Source organism: Eurypyga helias, unplaced genomic scaffold, assembly GCF_000690775.1.
Source record: "Eurypyga helias isolate BGI_N326 unplaced genomic scaffold, ASM69077v1 scaffold43952, whole genome shotgun sequence".
NCBI classification, from domain to species: Eukaryota; Metazoa; Chordata; class Aves; order Eurypygiformes; family Eurypygidae; genus Eurypyga; species Eurypyga helias.
In genome coordinates this window covers 1-20,061 of record NW_010234806.1, presented here as the reverse complement: position 1 = coordinate 20,061, position 20,061 = coordinate 1, and the positions used below count along the sequence as shown (strand labels likewise).

Sequence of the window (20,061 nt, the reverse complement as noted above, 5' to 3'; positions counted from 1 at the left end):
TGGACTCGCTCCAAGTGGTCAATTGGACTTCATCATTTTAGGGCCCCTGCGCTGGCCCCTCTCCACTAGCTCCTTGTCTTTATTGAGCTGAGGAGCCCAGAACTGGACACAGTACTCCACGGGAGGCCTCACCAGCGCAGAGTAAAATCAGTAAGGACACAATGATTTCTCTCTCCCCAAGTCCCCAAGAGGCAAGAGTTCAAGTGGTCTCACCCTGGTGGTCTGGCAATGAGTCGAAAACACCACTCTCACAAATGGATCTGAAAGGCCATTGTCATCTGCAGGGAGGATCCCTCGAGCCTGATACAGATGGGCTCGGAGCTGGAAATAGCTGAAATCTAGTAAGAAAAAAGAGAAGAGAGGTCCCAGTTCCCCAGCCCAGCCCTGTGTGAGGCCAAAAAATGCACCAACAGGCCAGCCAGGTAGGAGTGGGCACATCCTGCAAGGAATGGGTACCACATCTAGGGGCACTCACTACGGTTCTCAGAAGACCAGCACATCTCATAAGGTTTGGGCAGGCAAGACAAGATCACCTCTGGGAAGGACATGACAAGTGAAATTTGCAGTGATGTGCTGTGGGGGAGCACCACCAGGCAAAGGGGCAGACCTCACGCCCAGTGCCAGTTCAGCAGCGCATTCAGTGCCTACAAAGCACCTGTCCGGCCTGCTGCTCCAGCTATGAGTGTGCAAATGTGGCCCCATGAGATCAAACTGGACCTGACTGTCCCAGTTGTGCCATGGAGAGGACAGATGAGCTCCTACGACGCTGACCCTGGGGCAGGACCTCCCTCCTCTCTGCTCTCCTGATCACAGCTAAACCATGGAAAAGTGGCATCTGCACTCACCATCCCTGCTGAGCCGGCTGGGGGGACTGTATGCCGAGAGCTGGGCTACCTCCTGTCCACTCTCAGAGAGGTACCTGAACTCCTCAGGCAGCTCTGCCAAACAGTTCTTTGCATATTTGGTTACTCCAAGCCACATGTAGATTTCCAGTTTGGCAAAGATCTCACCAGTGTGTAAGCGAGGGACCTGAAAGCACAGGAGGTTTAGCAGGTTTCCCACCTCAGCCATGCCCCCTTCAAACACAAATGGTTACCACCGGCCAGTAACCAACCGAAGAGCACAGGAGACAGCACCACATTGGCAGAGGCAAAAGGGCAGTGGAGCAAGAGCTGTGCCTCCTTGTGAGCTCCAGGATTTCAGGAAGGAGGGCTGGAAGCAAGGAGGGAGAAGCAGCATGAAACAAGGAAGAGCACAGTGTTTTGGTACAACCCCTACCTTCATAAAGACAGTCTGGATCTTCGCACAGTCCTTGCCTTTCTCCTCTTCAACTACCGAGTAGAGGATGTTCTGCGCAGGAACTCTTGCATATGCCACACGCCTGTTGTTGCTGAGCATCCAGATGAGGACATCAGGGAGGGTGCATTGGGGCTGGAAAGAGAGAAACGTCACAGCAGAGAACAGCACGTATCTTGTCCTCCTGCCACTGACAGTGAAAGCTTTGTCTCTTTGCAGGATGGACTGATGGCTGCACAGCACCTTGGAGATCCAGAAGCAACTGAAGGACCAAAAGCTGGGCACGTGCTTCTGAAAGTCTTAGCCCTGCAATATGGCTCTTCAGGTTTCTTGGAAGGGTCTGCGACCTGCCTTGTTCTTCATTGCAAACACCAGCAGGATGCACTCAACCCTATGCCATGTTTGGAAGAGGAAGCCTCCACAAGACTGGAGAAATGGCATTTTAGCTCACATCTTTGACAGAAGTCCAAGTGCTGATCCATGGGAAAGAACATCACATTAGCTGGCATCTCATCAACATGAGTGCTGAGCGTAAAGCTGGGGTTTAGGTTGAGAGCAGGTCTTGCAATAAAGCAAATGCACAGATGGAAGCAACTACTTCTTTTAAACTCTAACCTAGGTTCTCTTCCCATCTTAGTTTCTCTGCCATTAGTGCTTGCACTTGTACTTGGCACTTGTATTTGGCACTTGTATTTGGCACTTGTATTTGGCACTTGTACTTGCAATTTTTCAGTACACCAGTACTGAATCAATTTATTACTGATCCAAACCAAGACCACCAGCCTCCAAGCAGGGACTAAAAGTGGCAAGTTTATGTGTAGGGCTGAGTCTACAGGGACAGCAACATTACAAGTTCATCACAGGAAACAAAATGGGAGGAGATTCCTCTCTGTCAGGGAATCAGCTGCAGCAAGTCCTCAAGGCTGGAGCCTGAGAACAGCTTCTCCTCCTGGTAGTGCAAGGGGGGACATCTCCATCATGCTCAAGTCTGCCCTCACATAGCTCAATGTGTGGAAATTGACTTCACTTAGTGAAAGACTTCTCTAAACTGCAACATCTGTCCACCTAACTCCAGCAAACATTGCATTCTGGTTTACACTACACGAACGCACTGTTTTTCTAGAGTTACTTAAAATAGAGCCAATGAAACTACGAAAATGGGATCACTGCTATGGATGAGAGATGTTACTTCAGCACAAGTTTGAATTTGCAGAAAGTGCCCAGGGTCAGTCCCTGGTGGGAGTGCAGGTAGCACAGACAAGGCTGTTTTCCCAGGCAGAGTGCCCACAGCCCCACTGCAGGCACAGCCTCAGGCTGGCCAGGCAGAGAGGCCCCAGTGGCCTGGAGCTGGCCCATCTCTGTCTCCAACCTGCTGCTGGGTGCTTGGACCCTTGCTCTGTCACCAACAGCCCTCCAAAGCCGACAAGCCTCATCCCTCACAAGAGACATTGCATTAAATATGGTAACTTCCAGCAACAGGAACTTGGGATTTTACACAGCAAGAAAAGACAGCAGACAAAAACCCCCAACTAAGAGTAGTGAGAGCCTCGCTAGCCAGTCCAGCACCCTCTCCTTGCCCGTGCCCTCTCCCGCTCAGAAGCAGGGTGCTCTGGGAGTAGCTGTACCTCTTTAGCCATGAAGCGTAGCTTTGTCAGGACCCTCCTTGTCTCCTTAACCTTCTCCTTGATGTTGGCTCGAGTCAGGCGCCGCCTCACACGTAGCCCCTGCTTTGCGTACAGGATCTAAACAGAGTGCACAGCCGTCACACGCCTGGCTGTGTCCCAGGCATGCCATGCTGGCACTCCTTGAAGGGGATTTTCAGGGCAAGACCTGTGTGCTGGCCACGTCCATCCTGCCCCATCACACCCTGACCTTGGCTCACTCCCCAGTTGCTGAGGGCAAACCTCCATGAACCTGCTGTGAGCCGTTTAGTGAAGGGTGCCAAGAACTGGAAACTCATCAGCTCTGTGATACCAGCCAGTAATGAAATCCATGAGCATCATTTAGGGCAGAAAGATTAATAAGGAATAAACATTTCAGAAGCTACTAGTAGAAGGTTCGAGATAGTGTCTGGGGGAGGCTTTGCATAAGGAGCGACTTGGGGTCACAAAAGTATGGGAATATGAAGATGTAGGAAACTGGAAGACAAGGCTGGGCTTTTATGACCATTAGTAGATAGTGTACACATCTGAGGAGAGACTTTGTGATGAACCAAAACCAATAATGAAATCCAGAAGGAATTCAGGGTGCAAACCCAGTCTGGCCTGGCAAGGCCAGAAAACTCATCTCTTGGGCTGGTTCTGTCATTCAGAGTCTCAGAGTACTTTCACCATAGCTCAGGTGATGATGTGCAGGGAGGCAGAGGGAAGGGAGCTGGGACCCAGACATGCTTAAATTTTATTTCCTGCTGCTGTCACTGCATTTTGGTCAGCCCTTCAAAGCTTTGTAGTCTGATGAGGACTATGATAACAACCATGCTCTGCTCTGCTGTGAGGGTATGTAACTATGGTCCCATTCAGTGCTGCAGAGGAGAGGAAGGATGGCATCAGGGCACAGCATCTGCGTAAAACTGGAGGCAGCCATGGCCAGTCCCTGCCTCTGTTCACTGTGCTGGAAGCTGTATTGCTCTGAGAAGAAGTGGGAGATGCTGCAACAAAAGTCTATGACTGATACCATGAGTCTTAACCTCAAGTTTCCTTTTTAGCACCAATACTAGCTGGTCCTCCAGAAACATCCCCCAGCGCAGGCTCCCCCCAGCCCCAAGCCCCACAGCTTACAATGTTGCGCATCAGGTATTTCATCCTACATCTGTCAAGGTTGTTTGGATGTGCCATTGTTCTTCTCTCTATGTTGAGTGAATATTGCCTGCAACGAGAAAAGCAGTACAGGCTCTGCACCCCCTGCACCCAGGAGCTAAGCTCACACAGCAGAGGCACATGCTCCAAATCCCTGGTACTAATCCAGATGCATCAGAAACCCCCCTCTCTGCAATGCCCTCTCTTCTGCAAGCGTTTGATTCCAAAGGCACTCTGGAGACTGCTCAGCACCTGAGACTGCCTCTCTTCTGTCTCCATCACAAAGCTGGGGATTGATGTGCATACAGGACCCCACTGGGCAGCTGCACTGATTGAAACGCTCGTTTCTTCTCTGCGTGACTGAAGAAAGTAAAGGAAATGTCCTAACATTTAGGAAACAACCAAGAGTCCAGGAACATTGAGGCTGCAGTCTGTAACCCCTGTGCTTCTCAGGACTGCAGTCCCCTCTCCAAGCTTGAAGAGCTACAGTGTCCTTTCCTCAGGTTGTCCTGGTTTCCTTCCGCTCATCCGCCTCAAGAGGATGAGAGAGCAGTCTGTGCACAGCCCAGGCAGAACACAATAGGACCTTGTAACCTGGAAACAAGAAACCTTAGGAAATGAAGGACATGCTAACCTGCATCCAGCTACAAATTCCTCCAGCACCTCTCTGAGCCGCTCTTCTGCTTTAGACTTTGGCCTTCTCATGAGCTTCTCTACGTCATCCAGCCCCTGCTCCTGTGGGGAAAGCACAACATTCAGGGAGCTTGCACCTGGCTGTGGGTTCAGAGAGAAACACCGCAAGATGGTGTTTGCCACAAATGGCTTGTGCTCTTCTGCAGAGCTGGGGATCGTGAGAGTGCTGCAGGTCAGCGCTGTGCTGCCAGGGACTCCCTGGAGCCTGGGGATAACCTTCACACCAGCTGTTACACCACCCTGCACCTCAGTCCTTGAGCAGCCACTGAAACACACTGGCAAGCTCTGCTTTTGGACTTTGAAGCCCAAAAGGAAAAGATGAGGCCCTGGGAAGAAACCCCCCTGATGACAGTCCAAGGCTGAGTCTTCTCGCAGCAGCATCTCCCCAGTGCGCTCGCAGCTCAGGCCTGGCCACAGAGGAGTGTTTTGTCACAGGCATAGCGTCACTCACACTGCCAGGAGACACCGCTGCGCTGCGGCACAGCACGGGCAGCGGCGCTGCACTCACTGCCCTGCCCCACCTACCTAAAGGGCAGGTGCAAGAGACACGGACTCACATGGGGGGTGAGGGTGTTTAAGGCAAATGTCTCACAAGAGCATGTGCTACAAGGAAAGCACACTAGGAAGGACCGTGACACAGACAGACACCCTGAACACGCTACCAGGCGCTCTGCCAGCTTGACAATCCAGTTGGAAATGCAGAGTCTCCAGGTGTGATCCTCCCAGTAGCTCCACACGTACACACAAGGTTTCTCATGCGTCATGGGCAGGCAGAGGTATGACCTAAGGAGGAGGTTTACAGCACAGAAGTTAACGGCTGCTGTTTGCAGAAAGCACATGCATGTCACCCAGCACAGGGAGCAGCATCTGGGCTCTCTTGTCTCTCAGACAATAACTGGCTGTTTTGGGCCCTGCACCACAGAAGTGGATGCAAGCTGCTGGATATGCCCTCTGCCATCCCAAACTAGTGCACAGGGTTTCTAGCAGAGAGAGCAGCACATGCTCAGATGAATGAGGCTGATGGGAGTGTGAGATGCTGCCAAGATTTATTGCTGCGAGGGGACTGAGTAGTGTCAGGCACAGCACTCACAACACAAACAAGACATTGGTGCCTGTGGGACAAACCAGGCAGCACTCCCAGAGCAAACATATCATCAGAAGAGCTTGTGTATGTGTCTTGCCTGCCCAGCATAGGACAGCATGTGCCAGAGTGCTCCTCTCCTTCCTCCTCCCAGGAATCAAGCCCTTAGACTGCTTTAACCAGAAAAGGGACTGCTGTTACTGATGTGTCCCAGTTTCCCTGGGACTCTGTCCTTGGCCACGTGCACACACCAAGCAGACACCATAGGGCATACAGGACTAATGGGCAATGGCAGCCAGCTAGGCCATGGAAAACTGCAGGGTTGCAAAGAGGAAAAGCATCTGCACAGCCCTCACTGAGCAGACCTCTGATAACATCTGGAATAACCAACCTGGGAAGCTGGGGCAGGGCGAAGGCAGGTGGGAAAGAAGGACAAAGACGACTCACCTGTCATACTCCGTGGGCTCTGGTCTCTGGCTCTTTGTCACCGACTTGTTCAGTGTTGCTGAAGCTGGGGCCAGGACTTCAACATCCAGCTCACCATCTGAACCAGGCTCCAGCAAAGGTTGCTTTTCTTCTTTCACTTCCTTTTCCACTTCTCTCGATACTTTGGTCACAACCTCTTCGGCTTTCCCATAGTTTCCTTGAAGTTAAGCATTAAACAGTGAACAGGTAAGTGGGCTCACTGTTAAACAAGTTTGCTAGCTTGCAAAATCAGAGTGCAATCATCCTGCCAAGAGACGCACATGGGCATATACTGTTTTTGCAACTAGCAATTCAGTAGCATCCACACATCAGAATATCACATGGACAACCAGGAGGTTTGAGAGGAAGCTGGGCAACTGCAAGGAAGTCCTTCTGTATGCCTTCAAGTTCCACCAGCTCCACCAAGTGCCTGCTAACTGCCATCTACACCCCTACACGGGGTCAGCAGCAGTCACTCAGGAAGACTTCTCAGCGTCAAGCTTCTCCACCCATCCAGCTTAGCAGGTGGTGGCTTGGACCTGCTCTTCTACCAGTTTTCCCATCACCTGCTGTCACAGCCCCTCAGTACAACTTGGCCAACCCCAGTAATCCAGCTTCCCCTCCTTTCCTTCTTTTTCTTGCTCCCAAACCCTTCTACCTCTTCTCACTCCCACTTCCCAGAAGAGCTTTAACCACGCTCCCTAAACAGGCAGTTCAGACAGATACTGCAAATCTCCAATCCCATAGGACAACACCCAAACTTTTAAGGTAATTAAAGCCCTGTGCACACTCCCTGGTCTCATCCCCTATCCTTCCCGAGTTCCTGTTTCAGAGGCACAAGCTGTGCAAGGGCTGGCACCTTAGGACTGCGGTGCTGACCTGGGCTGTCAGAGCAAGATTCGTACTGTTCCCACAGTTTCTGGGCATGGGGCCCTGTGGAATACCCACCTATAGAGACTTCAAAGCTGACAGGCTTGGAACTGAGAGAGGAGTCCATCATAGTGGCTTCAAAGAAGGCAGCGAAGAGGAGGAATTCCTCCTTCCTCCCCAGCGCATTCTGAGCAAGGAGACAGAAATCAGTCCAAGTGCCTCATGACAAAACACTGCCTCAGCAGAAATTCGGAAAGCACCAGGGCACAGCCTGTGCCTGCCAGCCCTCCCAAGGGACATCAGTGGCATGCTGCTGAGGTCACCACCACTGGGCTGCCAGATGTGAGACAAGTTTTGTTGGAAATCCCAGGGGGTTGTTGCAGAGCTATGGCTTTGGCTGATGCTTGTGTGAAGCCACTGAGCAGGTTTGTAAGCTAAGGGATGACCACTGTACCAACACAGCTACATCTTGCCTGCCCTTCTCAGGCCAAGTGGAGACCCAGAGCCAGCTAACAGTTCCCTGGCTCCAGAGCAGAAAAAGGACATGGTCAAAGGCAGCTGTGCCCTGGGAATAACACCCCCATGAGAGTCCTGCCTGCACCAAGAAGCTAGTGCATGTGAGGATGCTCCAGCCTTACTGTGGAAGTCAGTTTTGGGGCGGCAGTGTGACCTCAGCCCTTGCAGAGGCTCAGAGGGCTCTGGTGGCCCAGCAACGGGCAGGCTAGGTTTCCTCCAGCACTGTTACACCAGCAAGTGATCCCACTGCCTGTCCCCAGTGAAGTCTGTGCATGCCACCGGCCAGTGTGGGCGAGCCATGCCAGCATGGCAGGACTCACCTCGGGGAGTGGATGAAGCTCGTCCACCTCCACAGTGACCTCCCCAGGCTGCTCGGCCTCCTGAGAGCCCCCAGCCTCCTCCTCTCCCTGTAGCTGGCTCAGTTCTTTGGCTTTCTCCTTGAATTTCTTACTTTTCTTCTTCAGCTTCAGTTTGCTTAGGGCACCTTTTGTTTTGTCCCCAAGCTTCCTCTCTGCCAGGCTGGGGCTGCTGAAGATCTCCACCATGATGGCCATGAGGATACGCCCGCGGTAGAAGATCCCCTCGCCCATGCCCTCGTTGAGGTCCTTGTGGATATCCCGCAGAGTCGAGTTCTGGGGGGAGCCATACAGGTTCACCCAGGCTGGGCCAAATGTGGGGTTAAAGCCTGCAGTGATAGGGACAGAGTCTAATTACACCACAGGGTGCTGCTGCAAAGAGACCTTCCCCTGAGAAGACAGCCCAGGACACTGGGATGTGAGTGTGCTCTGGCCACTCCTGCTTCCCAGCTCCAGGTGCCCACCACAGCTGAGCAGAGGAGGCATGGGGCCACCATGCCAGGCCTCACCATTCCTGCCAGGGTCCGAGATCTGCTGCAGGTCGATGTAGTGTGTAGCGATGGCCACATCCCCAACACTGGCATCATCCAGCACCTGAACTTTTATCTTCCTGGCCAGAGGTGGGAACATCTCGATGAAGCTGATCTGCTCATTCCACTCAGGCTCAGTGGTGTTGGTCTCCACCGACGTTTCTCCCTGGGAAGGAGAAAGTATGAAAGCCATGGAGTCCCAGCTGGTGGCAAGAGCAAGCGATGCCTCAGAGCTTCTCTAGGAATGGCATGTTCTCCTGTCGACTTGGAGACAGTGCTGGGCAGGCTCTGGAGGTGGCAGTGTCCCTGCTCCTGCCACCATCCCAGCAATGGCGCCCTGTCCTTCATCAGGGGCGGCTGTTCCACGGCCCTGGCTGTGCCCTGCACAGCCAAGGGAAACACTGGAAGCCAGGGGGCACCACCACCAGACGCAGAGGTGTCGCAGGGTCCCCTGGCAACAGCCCTAGGCCCACCAGACTGCCCGGGGACTGATTCTCATCTTCATGTATGTCGCAGCACCAGAAGCACTGGCCTTAAGTGCAAGAAAAGGGCCATTAGGTCAATAAACTCTCCTGAGGGTGTCAGGCTGAGTCCAGACTGGCAAAGAGGACTTCTGCTACAGGATGTATTTGACCCTCTCCCTATGTTTAGGGATATGAAATCTCTGCCTGCACAGCCAGTAGCTCAGTCAGTGTCTGTGCTGAGGGCTGGGGCTGTGCCCTGTGCAGCTCTGCAGAGACAAGTCCCATAAAGGCCTTCTTGCACAGACACTGTGCAGCCACGGCCACACGGCTCAGCCACTGCCTAAGACAGCAAGGCTTGGGCTCTCCCACGCCGACTCCAGTGGGTTGCTGTGTCCCATGGAGGCTCCTGCCAGCATCAGCCTAGTGCATGCTGCCACCCAGCCAAAGGAGGATCGGCATGGCTCCACGCAGGCCCCCCTGGCAGACTCACCTGCTGCCCGCAGAACGAGACTTGCACATATGGGTCAATAAAGACTTTTTTCTCCCCTATGATCTTGGAGAAACCACCCATGATGCCTGCACTCATGCTAGGCAAGCCCTCAGCACGGTACAACTTGATGCAGACCCTGGCCCAGGGTCTCTCTGCAGGGACTCTCTTAGGCAGCAGCAGATTCCTGAAAGACAAATTCATGTTCTGGATCTCTCCTGGAGCCCAGGAAACACAATGATGAGAAATATCCTGACTCGCAGGAGGTTTGGATCCTGCCCCATCACAGATGTCTTTTCCTGGGTCTTTCCCCATCAGAAGAGGGGAAAATGGGGCAAAAAAAAGTAGGGTGAAGAAAGACATGACCATTTTCCCCAGGGCCATGCAAGACTGCACTGACCTACCTTTCAATGTCCTCATCCCGGCTGCTGGAGGAGGTGGGAAGGGAGCCCACAATGTCCCCACGTGCAGTGACGGAGATATTGCACTTCACAAAGCCCTTCACACCTGCCCGGGTGTCCGTGGGGTCACTGATAACGGCCCACTTCTGGAAAAACCTGTGATCTGAGAGGAAAGGGAGGGAGTTCCCCGTGGAGATCGCAGGTCAGCATTTCACATCGCAACTATGTCTGCACAAAGATCATACAATCATAGAATCATAGAATGGTTTGGGTTGGAAGGGACCTTAAAGGCCAGCCAGTTCCAACCCCCCTGCCATGGCCAGGGACACCTTCCACTAGACCAGGTTGCTCCAAGCCTCATCCAGCCTGGCCTTGGACACTTCCAGGGATGGGGCATCCACAGCTTCTCTGGGCAACCTGTCCCAGTGCTCAGCCACCCTCTCCGGGAAGAACTTCTTCCTGATATCTAATGTAAACCTCCCCACTTTCAATTTAAACCCGTTACCCCTTGTCCTGGCACTACAGGCCCTTGTAAAAACTCCCCCCCAGCTTCCTTGTAGCCCCTTCAGGTACTGGAAGGCTGCAATGAGGTCTCCCTGGAGCCTTCTCTTCTCCAGGCTGAACAAGCTCAATTCTTGCAGCCTTTCATCATAGGAGAGGCGCTCCAGCCCTCTGATCATCTTTGTGGCCTCCTCTGGACTCGCTCCAAGTGGTCAATATCCTTCTGATATTGAGGTTTTAATAAGATTGCCCTGACCCTGCCTCTGAAGGTACAGCAGGTGTCACCAGCCCTCAGGCAGCTGGTAGGAGAAGCAAGTGCTGGTCCTCATGTGAACTAAGAGCTTTAAAGACAAGGTCCTCACCAGACCCAGCAGAGCACAAAGGAAACGTCCATTTCAGACAAAGCCAGGGTTGGGGAGCAGGTATGCACTGCAGTTGGTCATACCTGGCTGGCTGTACACTGTCACAATGTCCATCTTGAATGTTCCTATGCACGTTCCCAGGAATGGTACCTTCGTTGAGTGAAAAACCTGCAGACAGCAAATATCCCCCTGAGCACCAAGAGATGTGGGCAGCCAGGTAACACACCCAGACATCTCTGAGGAGGACAGGACTGCTAAGAGACGCCTGTTCCAACACACAGCTCAGGCAGTGCACACTGACCCACCTGAGTTAGCCCTGGGTCAAACCCATTCCTGCCCAACCATTCCCACAAAGCCCGCCAGCCCATGGCCCTCAGTCAAACCTGGGCCAAGGCAAATTCATGTGCAACCAATTCAGCTGCTTCTGCCAGCCCCAGACAAGCTACACCCCTGTGATGGACCAAGAGCACACCTGCTTTCCTTCAGGGAGCCCTATGTCCACATCCTGCTGCATCAGGACAGAGCCATGCCCCACCAGGCCAGTGTCTCTCCCCAAACCCAAGCCTTGCCTAGGGCTTGCTGAACCCACAGCAGCAGAAGAGACGTGCAGCCATTCACAGAGAAAATGCTGGAGATCATGTGGCAAAGGAGGCGCTCACTGGGTTTAGCTATCTTCCAAAAAGCCCCATGTCTTGAAGGTCTCTCTGTGCTTTGGGCCAGGGAATTTCTGAAGACTGCTCTCTGCCTGCCTGGGCTTATCTACAAGCACAAATCACTGCTGAGCTCCCCTCACACCAGTCATTTGTCTCTACAACCTGCAGGATGAGGCTCCAGGGTAAGGGGCAGCAGGGAATTGCCCCCGAAACAGCTGTCCAGCAAGGCACTGAGCAAGAAATTGCCCCAGAGGCCCTGCTTCAGTCGCTAGATGGAGAGGAAACCTGACACAGAAACCTGCCCAGCGCTGGCTCGGAGCAGGGCCGGGTCTCTACCCCACTGTGGCCACTGGAATGTCCTTTGGTCTCTCTGCAGGGCAGATGCCTCTGGCTGGAAAACCTGGCCGGTACTGGTACCCTTGCTTGGCCCATCATTCCCAGCGTCCACATGAGGAAGCGTTGGGCTGTACCCGTTACCAACGAAGCATAAAGAGGAGGACATACTTACCGAGATCTCTATGAGTCTGTGGAATAAAATGTCCCTTGGCTCACGGAATTCGAACAAAAAATACTGAAAGAGAAGAGCAAGACAGCTGAGCCCCAGGCTCCCAACACAGCCCCACAGCACCTCTGCCTGAGAGCAGCTGCATCCCCAGCACCCCTGCACGGATGGCCTCAGGCACTTGGGGCTCCAGCAGGGCAAGGACGGAGCCTCGGTCCGTAACACGTACTTCATTGTAGAAGGGGCAGTTTGTTGACTTCTGCGTCGCCGTATGCCTCTTCTCCTCACCAACTCTGACTACCACAAAGGGATTAATGTTCACCCCCACCAGCTTCTGCGCTTCAATGATATTAATCCCAACCTGAGAAAATGTGGGAGGAAACCCTTGGATTAGCACTCTCCTCATTTCCAGCTCCATCCTGAGCTTGTTTCAGCAATACCATTTACACAAATCTGCAGGGCCCTCCTGCTGCAGGGGTGGACCCTCAGGGCAGGCAAAAGCATGGCTACTGAAATCTGCTGTAGCCAGGACAAACCAAAACGGTACGTTAAACATTTGATTCTTTCAGACAAGTAAGGAAATGAAGTGTTAAATCCTCAGCACCTTTGACAAGAGCGGCCTCCCCACTGGCACTGTCCCTACTCAGTTCCTGATCCCAAGGGGATGTAAACCCACTGCTCCCACATGGTGAGGTCCACAGAGCATCTTGGAGAAGATGCTCTTTGTATCTTCTGCCAATACTTCTCTTTGAATCCTACTGAGATGGACACCACTGGAAAGATTGGAATGTGGCTGTCTCATTTGCTGGGACTGCTAATGGATCTAAGACATGGGAGAACTGCTCTCACATTTGCTCTCAGTACAAATATCTGGCAGTTGTTAAGGCGAAGAATCGTAGCTTCAACAAAAACTTCCTGCTTGGTGGATAGGACCCAGCCTTGAAAAGCAGGAGGCCCAAAGGTGAGTCCATGTTTACTTAGAACCACGAAAGGATTTAAATCCAAACCAGGCTGGGAGACCTGCCCTGAAATCTGGAGGGCAAAAGATGGGACTGAACTCCTTTTTCAAACTTCATATTAGTTTCAACTAACCCTGATGTCAGAGCATTGGCCAGAGCCACAGCTTCGTACCAGCCTCCTAGAATCTCAAAGAAAACCCCTGCAGCAGCCCTCCAGTCCCAGCCATGTCCCATAGATGTCCCTGGGGGCCCAGGCAAGGTACTGGGGAAGCTGGCAGGCATCAGCCCTACCTGGGTGCTCTCCAAAGCTCTGCTTAGGCACAGTTTTGCAGTGGCATATGTGGCTGTGAGGCTGATTCCCTTCTCTTGAACATCCATGGCTAACTACATGGCCCAAACAGAAATGCTGCTCTGAGCTGGCTGATGTTGGAGCCAGTGCTCATGGATGCAGTTTGTACAGGGAATCTCACACCTTGCCCAGAGAAGCCCCACAAAGCAAGAAGGCATCTTCGTGCTAGAGGTCTTGCTGGAGTATGTGGCAACAGGAGAAGCCCAGGCCCACAGCAAGGCAGTGAGGGACCAGCTGTGGCCCTGGAGCAGGCGCAGGGACACACACCCAATGCTGCAGTACCTGAAAGCTCTGTGGGGTTGGGGTAGCAAAGAGGTCCCGTGTGGAGCAAAGTCTGGAGCGGCTGCACAGAAAAACAACCTGGGTGAGAAGGTCTCTTCATCTACGTGGACCAGAGCAAGCCCCCACCAAGGGAAGCAATAGAAACCCTGGCAAATAATGGCTCCTTGCCCTGGGAATAAGTAAATCCCCAACAGTCCCTGTCCGGAGCCATTGGAGAAGGAAGGTTTCTGACATTTTACAGAAGCAGAATGCCAAGAGATACAGGATTCCCCTCAGCAAACACCCCATGAGCTGGCACTTTCCACCCCCAGGCCCAAGCAGAAGCAAGAGAGAAGAGCACACCATGGATACCTCTTCACAGGGCTGAAGACAATGCCTGAGACCTCTAACTCAGACACATCGTAGAAATCTTCTACTGCCTCTTCCTCTTCCTCATCAGTCTCCAGGCCTTTCACCAGCTTCCTGCCCAGCGTGGCAGCCCTCCTGTCAAGTTCACTTGCTCTTTGCCCCTCAGCTGACCTGCAAACCCCCCACCATGTCACCATACCATCAGCCCTGATGAGTGGATTGTGCACCACCTCCAGGAGGCTGAGCTGATACACTCCAGTAGGGCTACTTACTCCACCTCCTCAAATCCAGGATTGCGGATGATTAACTCCGAACTGTAAGAAAAACAGATGCTTTACTGAAAAAACAAGAATGTGGCGGCTGTTCACTGATGCATTTAAGTAACAGTGCCACAGCCATGCTCCTGCTTGGCTCTTGGCAGGGACATGAGCATCCTCCTAAGCGATGCTTAGTTGCGTCAGGGAAGGTTTAGATTAGATATTTGGAAAAACTTCTCCACTGAAAGAGTGGTCAGGAACAGGCTGCCCAGGGAATGGAGTCACCATCCCTGGAGGTGTTTGAGGAATGTGTAGATGTGGTGCTTGTGGACACTGTCTTGTGTGTATGGGAGTGTTGGGTTGGTGGTTGGACTGGTTGATCAGTGATTCTGTGATGCTCTTCCACTGTGCACCCTTTGTGCCTGCTGCTTTGCCTCTGGCACTCCAAAAGTGACACTCTCCAGACCTTGCTGCTGCCTGTCATCCTGTCCATCCAGACACCCACATCGCCCCTGGCTTTGGGCACCTCCCGGTTGCAGGGTGCCTGGAGTGGCTATGGTCCAAAGCCACACTCTCTGCAACTTTGCAACCAGAGAGTCTTGCTCCCATCAGGGAGGCTTTCAAGTCCAAAAGGACCCCCAGTGGGTTGTTGCAGTCATGGGCTTTTTGTGAAGACAAATTTATTTCTTTCCAAAAGCTCTGCTCACTTATTGCTGCTGTAGAGCAGATACGCATCAGCATGGCCAGAAGTGAAAAGTAAATGAGGCTGGATTGCATCCCAAAGGCTGCCACTGGCGTAGCCAACTGTACAAGCTGCCTAGAAATTTCCTCCTCCTGGGATTTCAGTACCTGTCTTTCATCTGATAGACAAAGTCCTCTTCTACCCAGGTCCCAGCTGAGCCATCTGGAGGCTGGTAGCGCAAATCCAACTCAATGCATATCTGCAAACAGAAAATGAAACTTCTGAGAGCTTGGCAGCCACAAAACAACCGCAGAAATGTCACAGAAAAGGGGAAGGGGAGTGTGAAAGAAAAGAAGAAGTGAGATGCTGGTGGAAAGAAGGGGAAAAAAGAGGGTCACAACCCACAAGAAGCTTATTTATATCGGATTCTCCTTGTCTGCCCCCATCAACAAGCTAGAGTTAACCAAACTCCCTCCCCAGCTTACCAAACTCCAGGATTCACTGAATAAAAGCTGGTTCAAGCTTCCAAATCTAAAATATACCATGGATAGGCCCCTAAGAGCCATCTTGGGGCACTTACGGCAAGGACAGTGGGGAGAGCCCTGCAGCTGAGCAAACTAACATGCAAGGGTTTGGAGCAGTCTCTCTCTGGGAGGCACAAGACAGCTGGCAGAGCATCCCCAGACATGAGAGTCTGGCTGAAAACACCACCAAAGCCATCAGCATGCCAAGAGTCTGCATCACAGAGACATCGACATAGCGTGAGTGATGAAGAAAGGATGAACAGAGGAAGACAGGGCACATTGGTATCAGCACAGCCATCACAGATGTGAAAAAACTTGGTCTGCAGGTGACCAGCCTGATCTTGAACCAATAAAAATGCACAAGAATTTCCCAGCGGAGGCCAAAATCGCAGCCATGGAGGAGGTCACTTCTCAGCAAGCTGAAGGGGATGTACAAGCTGGGTTAATAGCTGAGACCCTGGAAAATACGTGCTTCTAGGAAGAGAAATACATCCCAAGAAAACAGCAGAAGAGTGGCTGGGAAAGGCAGTAACAGAAGCTGGATGGATGCAGAAGCCTGAAATAAAGCTGGGTGAAGAGCTGAGGCTCTGGAAAAAACCCTTCAATGCACCAAGAGAAAAAAGGTGTACAAATAACCCAAGTCCCAAAGAAAAGAACGTGGAACAGCAGGAAGGGCTTTGTTCCCTATTTGCTAAAGGAGCAGTGGTTGAAACAGCCTCTCCCCGCTGGGGACATGTCTCTTCCCAGCTGGGCTGAGGGAGAAGGTCTCAGAATGTTCTTGGATAAGCGTCCAGTTTTGCCTGCCCTGTTTCTGTCCCCTGCAGCCCTTGTGCAGCCAGAGCTGCATAATCAAAAACTAACCTGGCAAAACCCCAGGCAATTTGGTTTTGGTTGAAGCGGCTCATCAGCATTGACTGCTGCTCTTAGCACAAGGGAAGAGGCAGCCAGGGGCAAAAGGTTGGGCTGTTGAGCAGCTCTGACCTTACAGGGGTGTAAGTGCCCCAGCTTGGTCCCCTCAAACCACTGCCAGCACGGAGTGCTGCCAAAGGGTCTGTCTGGTCCCTGTCCCTTTGCTGGCACGCAGGGAGCTCAGCAAGCTCAGCAACACGGGAAAACTGTGCCCGTGCCACTCAGCCTCATAGTCTGGTGGTCACAGAGCTGCACCCCATGTGTCACCATGGGGGTGAGTCAGGATGCCCGTGGGAAGGGCAAACAGGGGCGCAGCACACTGCAGGGCTACGGGCCTCCGGCTCTCCTCATAGCCCCACCCGCAGCCCTGGCACCCAGCCCCGGTTTTCCATCGCTCACTGAAGTGTGCCTGCACACCCAGCTGGCAGGAAACAGTTAATTTTTGGGTCACATTCATTTTCCACTGGCATAAAGGGCCCAGCAAGTCCTGTCACCAGGGCAGGAGGGAAGTGGAACTTTTGGCACAGAGGAGAGGGGCAGGCAGGCATCAGAGCTGCTCACACTCCCCCAGACCATAACTGGATGTTAGCACTGGTGTTTCACCTGAAAGCTCAACAGGGGTCCCAAGGCACCTTTCCACCTTCAGCCTCACCCCATCAGCTCCCCTCTGCTTTACACCCTGCAGCATCCCATGCCCACACACTGCCTGGTGCAGGAAGCAGATGAAAAACCACCTCCTATATCCATCAGCCAGACCCAGGGAGATTTTACTGGTTTTACTAAGCCTCCCTCTGCTCATCCGGACCCTCAACAGGTCTCCAGGGCCCCCAGCCCATGCCATGAACTTCTGGATGCTCCTAGAACTACTTGATGGGTGTGAAAGAGCTGTACCCCTGCACCAAGAGGGCACAAACACCACAGCGCTCCCAGGCTCAAAGCAGCACCTTGGACTCCCCTCCCCAGCCCCAAATCCACCTGGGAAGTGCTACACAAGGTTTCCCACAAAGCCTTCCCAATTGCTGATGGCCAGGCTGCCCGTGGAGGACTTACACCAGTGGCTCTGTGGTTCCTGTCGACAAGGACCTCACGGAGGATCAGCCTCCCGGATGTCATCAGGTGCTGAAGGCTGAGGACAAGGGTACCCAGCACCCTAGAACAAAACCAGTGGCTGCAGTAATACTGTACATAGCATCAGTGACTACATTCTGAGGGAAGAGGGTACCAGGATCTCTGCTGTCCTGCTCACAGCCCTGCCGAGCTACAGAGAAGGCAGCAGACTGCTGCAACGTTTTCCACAGGGAGTCTGGCATCTGAAATACCTGAGACCCACTGACCCTGCCTCTCACTCCAGTCATGCCCAGGCAGCTGCTTGCAGCTGAGCTGCCATGGATGGTCAAAGGCTTCCGCAGAACCAGTCCCACCGAGTGCGAGGGAGCTCCCCCCTTAGGCAGAGCTGGGCTTCATGGGAGCCAGCCTGTGCTTTGGGCAGCCAGCAAACCTGGGGTGACTTCCCAGACAAACTGAAAAGCAGAGGCTTCATGCAAGAAAATACAGAAATAGGACATAAAGCCATGGCTGCAGGGACATCTACAGCAGGTCAGGCCAGAATTTACCTACTGCAAAGGGGATCTCCCTTGGGGAAGAATCATCTGGCTCCTCACCAGTGGCAGAAACACATGCAGGGTGGCATTCAGCTGCTCCTAACCCCACCTTGTGTTACTGCTGTCCACTGCTCATCAACCTCCAGCTCCCACGGCAGCTCTGCCGTCAGCTGAGCTAAGCTCCACATGAAGCAGAGCCTGTTGCTGTCTGCTGGGAATCACCATGGGAGCATTTCACTGCCCACCTGAGACGGAGTCATTCCCCAGTCACCTCCATTTCAGCTGCAAGTTTCTGATCTCTCGTACCCCCTCACCTCCCTCTTCTCTGAGTTGCAGAGCCTGCCTAGTCCTTCTCCCTGCCTGCCTAGTCCTTCTCCTTCACCCCTGAGGAGAAGTTTCTACACTCATCCCCCTCCTCTCCAGCTTTTCCAGCCCAGTGCTGCTGCCACAGGATGGCTGCACATGCAGAAGTCCACAGACTACAGATCAAACACAATGGCATAATTCTTGCCTTCTGTCCTCTATTTATTTGTGATCATCCCAGTGCACTGACCAACTGCTTTTAAACCAGGATGTCTGTCACCTGCCATTACTCTGCTCCCCAGGAGTGGAGATGCACGGATAGATGCTGCCAGCGTCAGTCCAGCCATTTCCCACTGGGCTTCTTTGCTTGGCACTACCAAGTCCTGGTGATTTGCTACTGTTTGTTTTTTCTATTTGTCCTGTAGCCAGTTCTATTGACACTTCAGTTGGAGACAACTCCTCTGATCCAGCTCCCATAAGGAAAGCATCCAGTAAACAATGACTCAAAGTTCAGGCACATTTTCTGCTCTGGCTTTAAGTGTCTTGTGTGCGCTGTACTGATCTGTTTCCTCCACACCCTCTCTGTCAGGCTCATGATGGCTTTGAAAAGGTTTGTATTATTAGCTGCCCCTAGAAAGTTGTTTCTGTTGATTTTCCTTCAGCCTCTTACATTTTGCTTATCAGAGTTGGCACCCTTCCCTGCATCCTCATGTTTCACATGTCCCGGAAGGATGTGCCTCTGCTGCCCTGCCTGCTCCACCACCACTACTCAATCTGTCACCTCTACTCTTGAGTGTCCCTGAAGTGTTTTACAACTGCTGGAACAGCTGCTGAGTTCACAGCATTGTGTCTGTGCCACCTAGAACCATTTACAATTCTGGCTGATCCTTTACATTTAAACTGATGTCATTTGTAAAGGTTAAACCATACTACACACGGGCTGGAGCTTTTCCCTGCTGACAGGCATGTTGAGTTTGGGCACAGCATGGTCACGGTCATCATGGGAATCTGCAAGGTGAGAGCAGGTCTCTGCTCTGCTCTAAGTCTTGCCCTTGCAGCTCTATTTTTTAGGGACCTATTTGACGTTTGTACCACCTGGGGGCCTCATCTGGATCCTTAGGCAGTCTTTGTTACTGCTGTCACAACTAAATCATTCCCCATAGTTAACTTAATATACAGCACTGCTGCCCCACCAGAACTCCAACCCTCTTCTGTAACTTGTATCCTGCTCATGTTCTTTCTATCAGATTTCCAATAAACATTTTTGACTCCCAGTAGAAAGTCTAAAGCCCAGTATGGCTCTCCCCCCACCTCTGCTGGTCACCTCAACAACCAAAGGACCTACCTGTTACTGAAAACCTTGCTGCAGTTGTAAACCTTAACGAGCAGCATCTCTCCCACGGCGAGCTTCCCGTAGTGAGGCCAGCGAAAGAGCTACAAACAAACAGAGCGAGATGACAATTCATTCCCAGGCACGCTTTCCCAGGTTTGGTGACTGGCTGGTCCCCCGTGCAAGGCGCGTGACAAACACCTGCTGCAGCGGGAAGTTGCTGTCCGGCTGGCCAGGGCAGACCCTGCAGCCGACAATGGCGGATGGGCAGGAGCGAGAGCCCCTCCAGCAGCACAGAGCCCCAGCGCGGCTGCTAAGGGCGCCAGAGCATCATCATCCTGGAAAGAGGAGGACGCTTGTGCCTGCTAAGGCGCCTGAGCTGGCAGGCTGCGGGGTGAGAGGGGCATGGGAAGTAGAGAGGTGCTTGGGAAGAAGCGATCCCGCGGGGCAGGAGCCCTCAGGCTCAGGCAGATCGCAAAGCTGCGCCCTGAGGCTGCCGCGCACCCGACACCCAACCCGGCCGCTGCCCCCTGCCCTCGCGCCAG

At 52.8% G+C, this 20,061-nt stretch overlaps 1 protein-coding gene across 1 annotated transcript; it reads right to left on the bottom strand.

Moving 5' to 3' along the window:
* Window positions 1–213: 213 nt before the first annotated feature.
* On the bottom strand, window positions 214–19,620 carry LOC104504635 (fer-1-like protein 4; the record flags this gene model as incomplete). The annotated part of the gene is made up of 22 exons (XM_010146566.1): window positions 214–338; window positions 846–1,029; window positions 1,279–1,431; window positions 2,922–3,038; window positions 4,074–4,161; window positions 4,726–4,826; window positions 5,447–5,567; window positions 6,313–6,508; window positions 7,279–7,387; window positions 8,037–8,401; window positions 8,582–8,768; window positions 9,557–9,740; window positions 9,958–10,117; window positions 10,901–10,985; window positions 11,979–12,041; window positions 12,202–12,333; window positions 13,563–13,623; window positions 13,914–14,081; window positions 14,183–14,224; window positions 15,017–15,108; window positions 17,333–17,432; window positions 19,532–19,620. Coding segments are annotated over 22 exons (2,922 nt in total), but the record flags the coding sequence as incomplete, so codon positions are not given.
* Window positions 19,621–20,061: the final 441 nt, after the last annotated feature.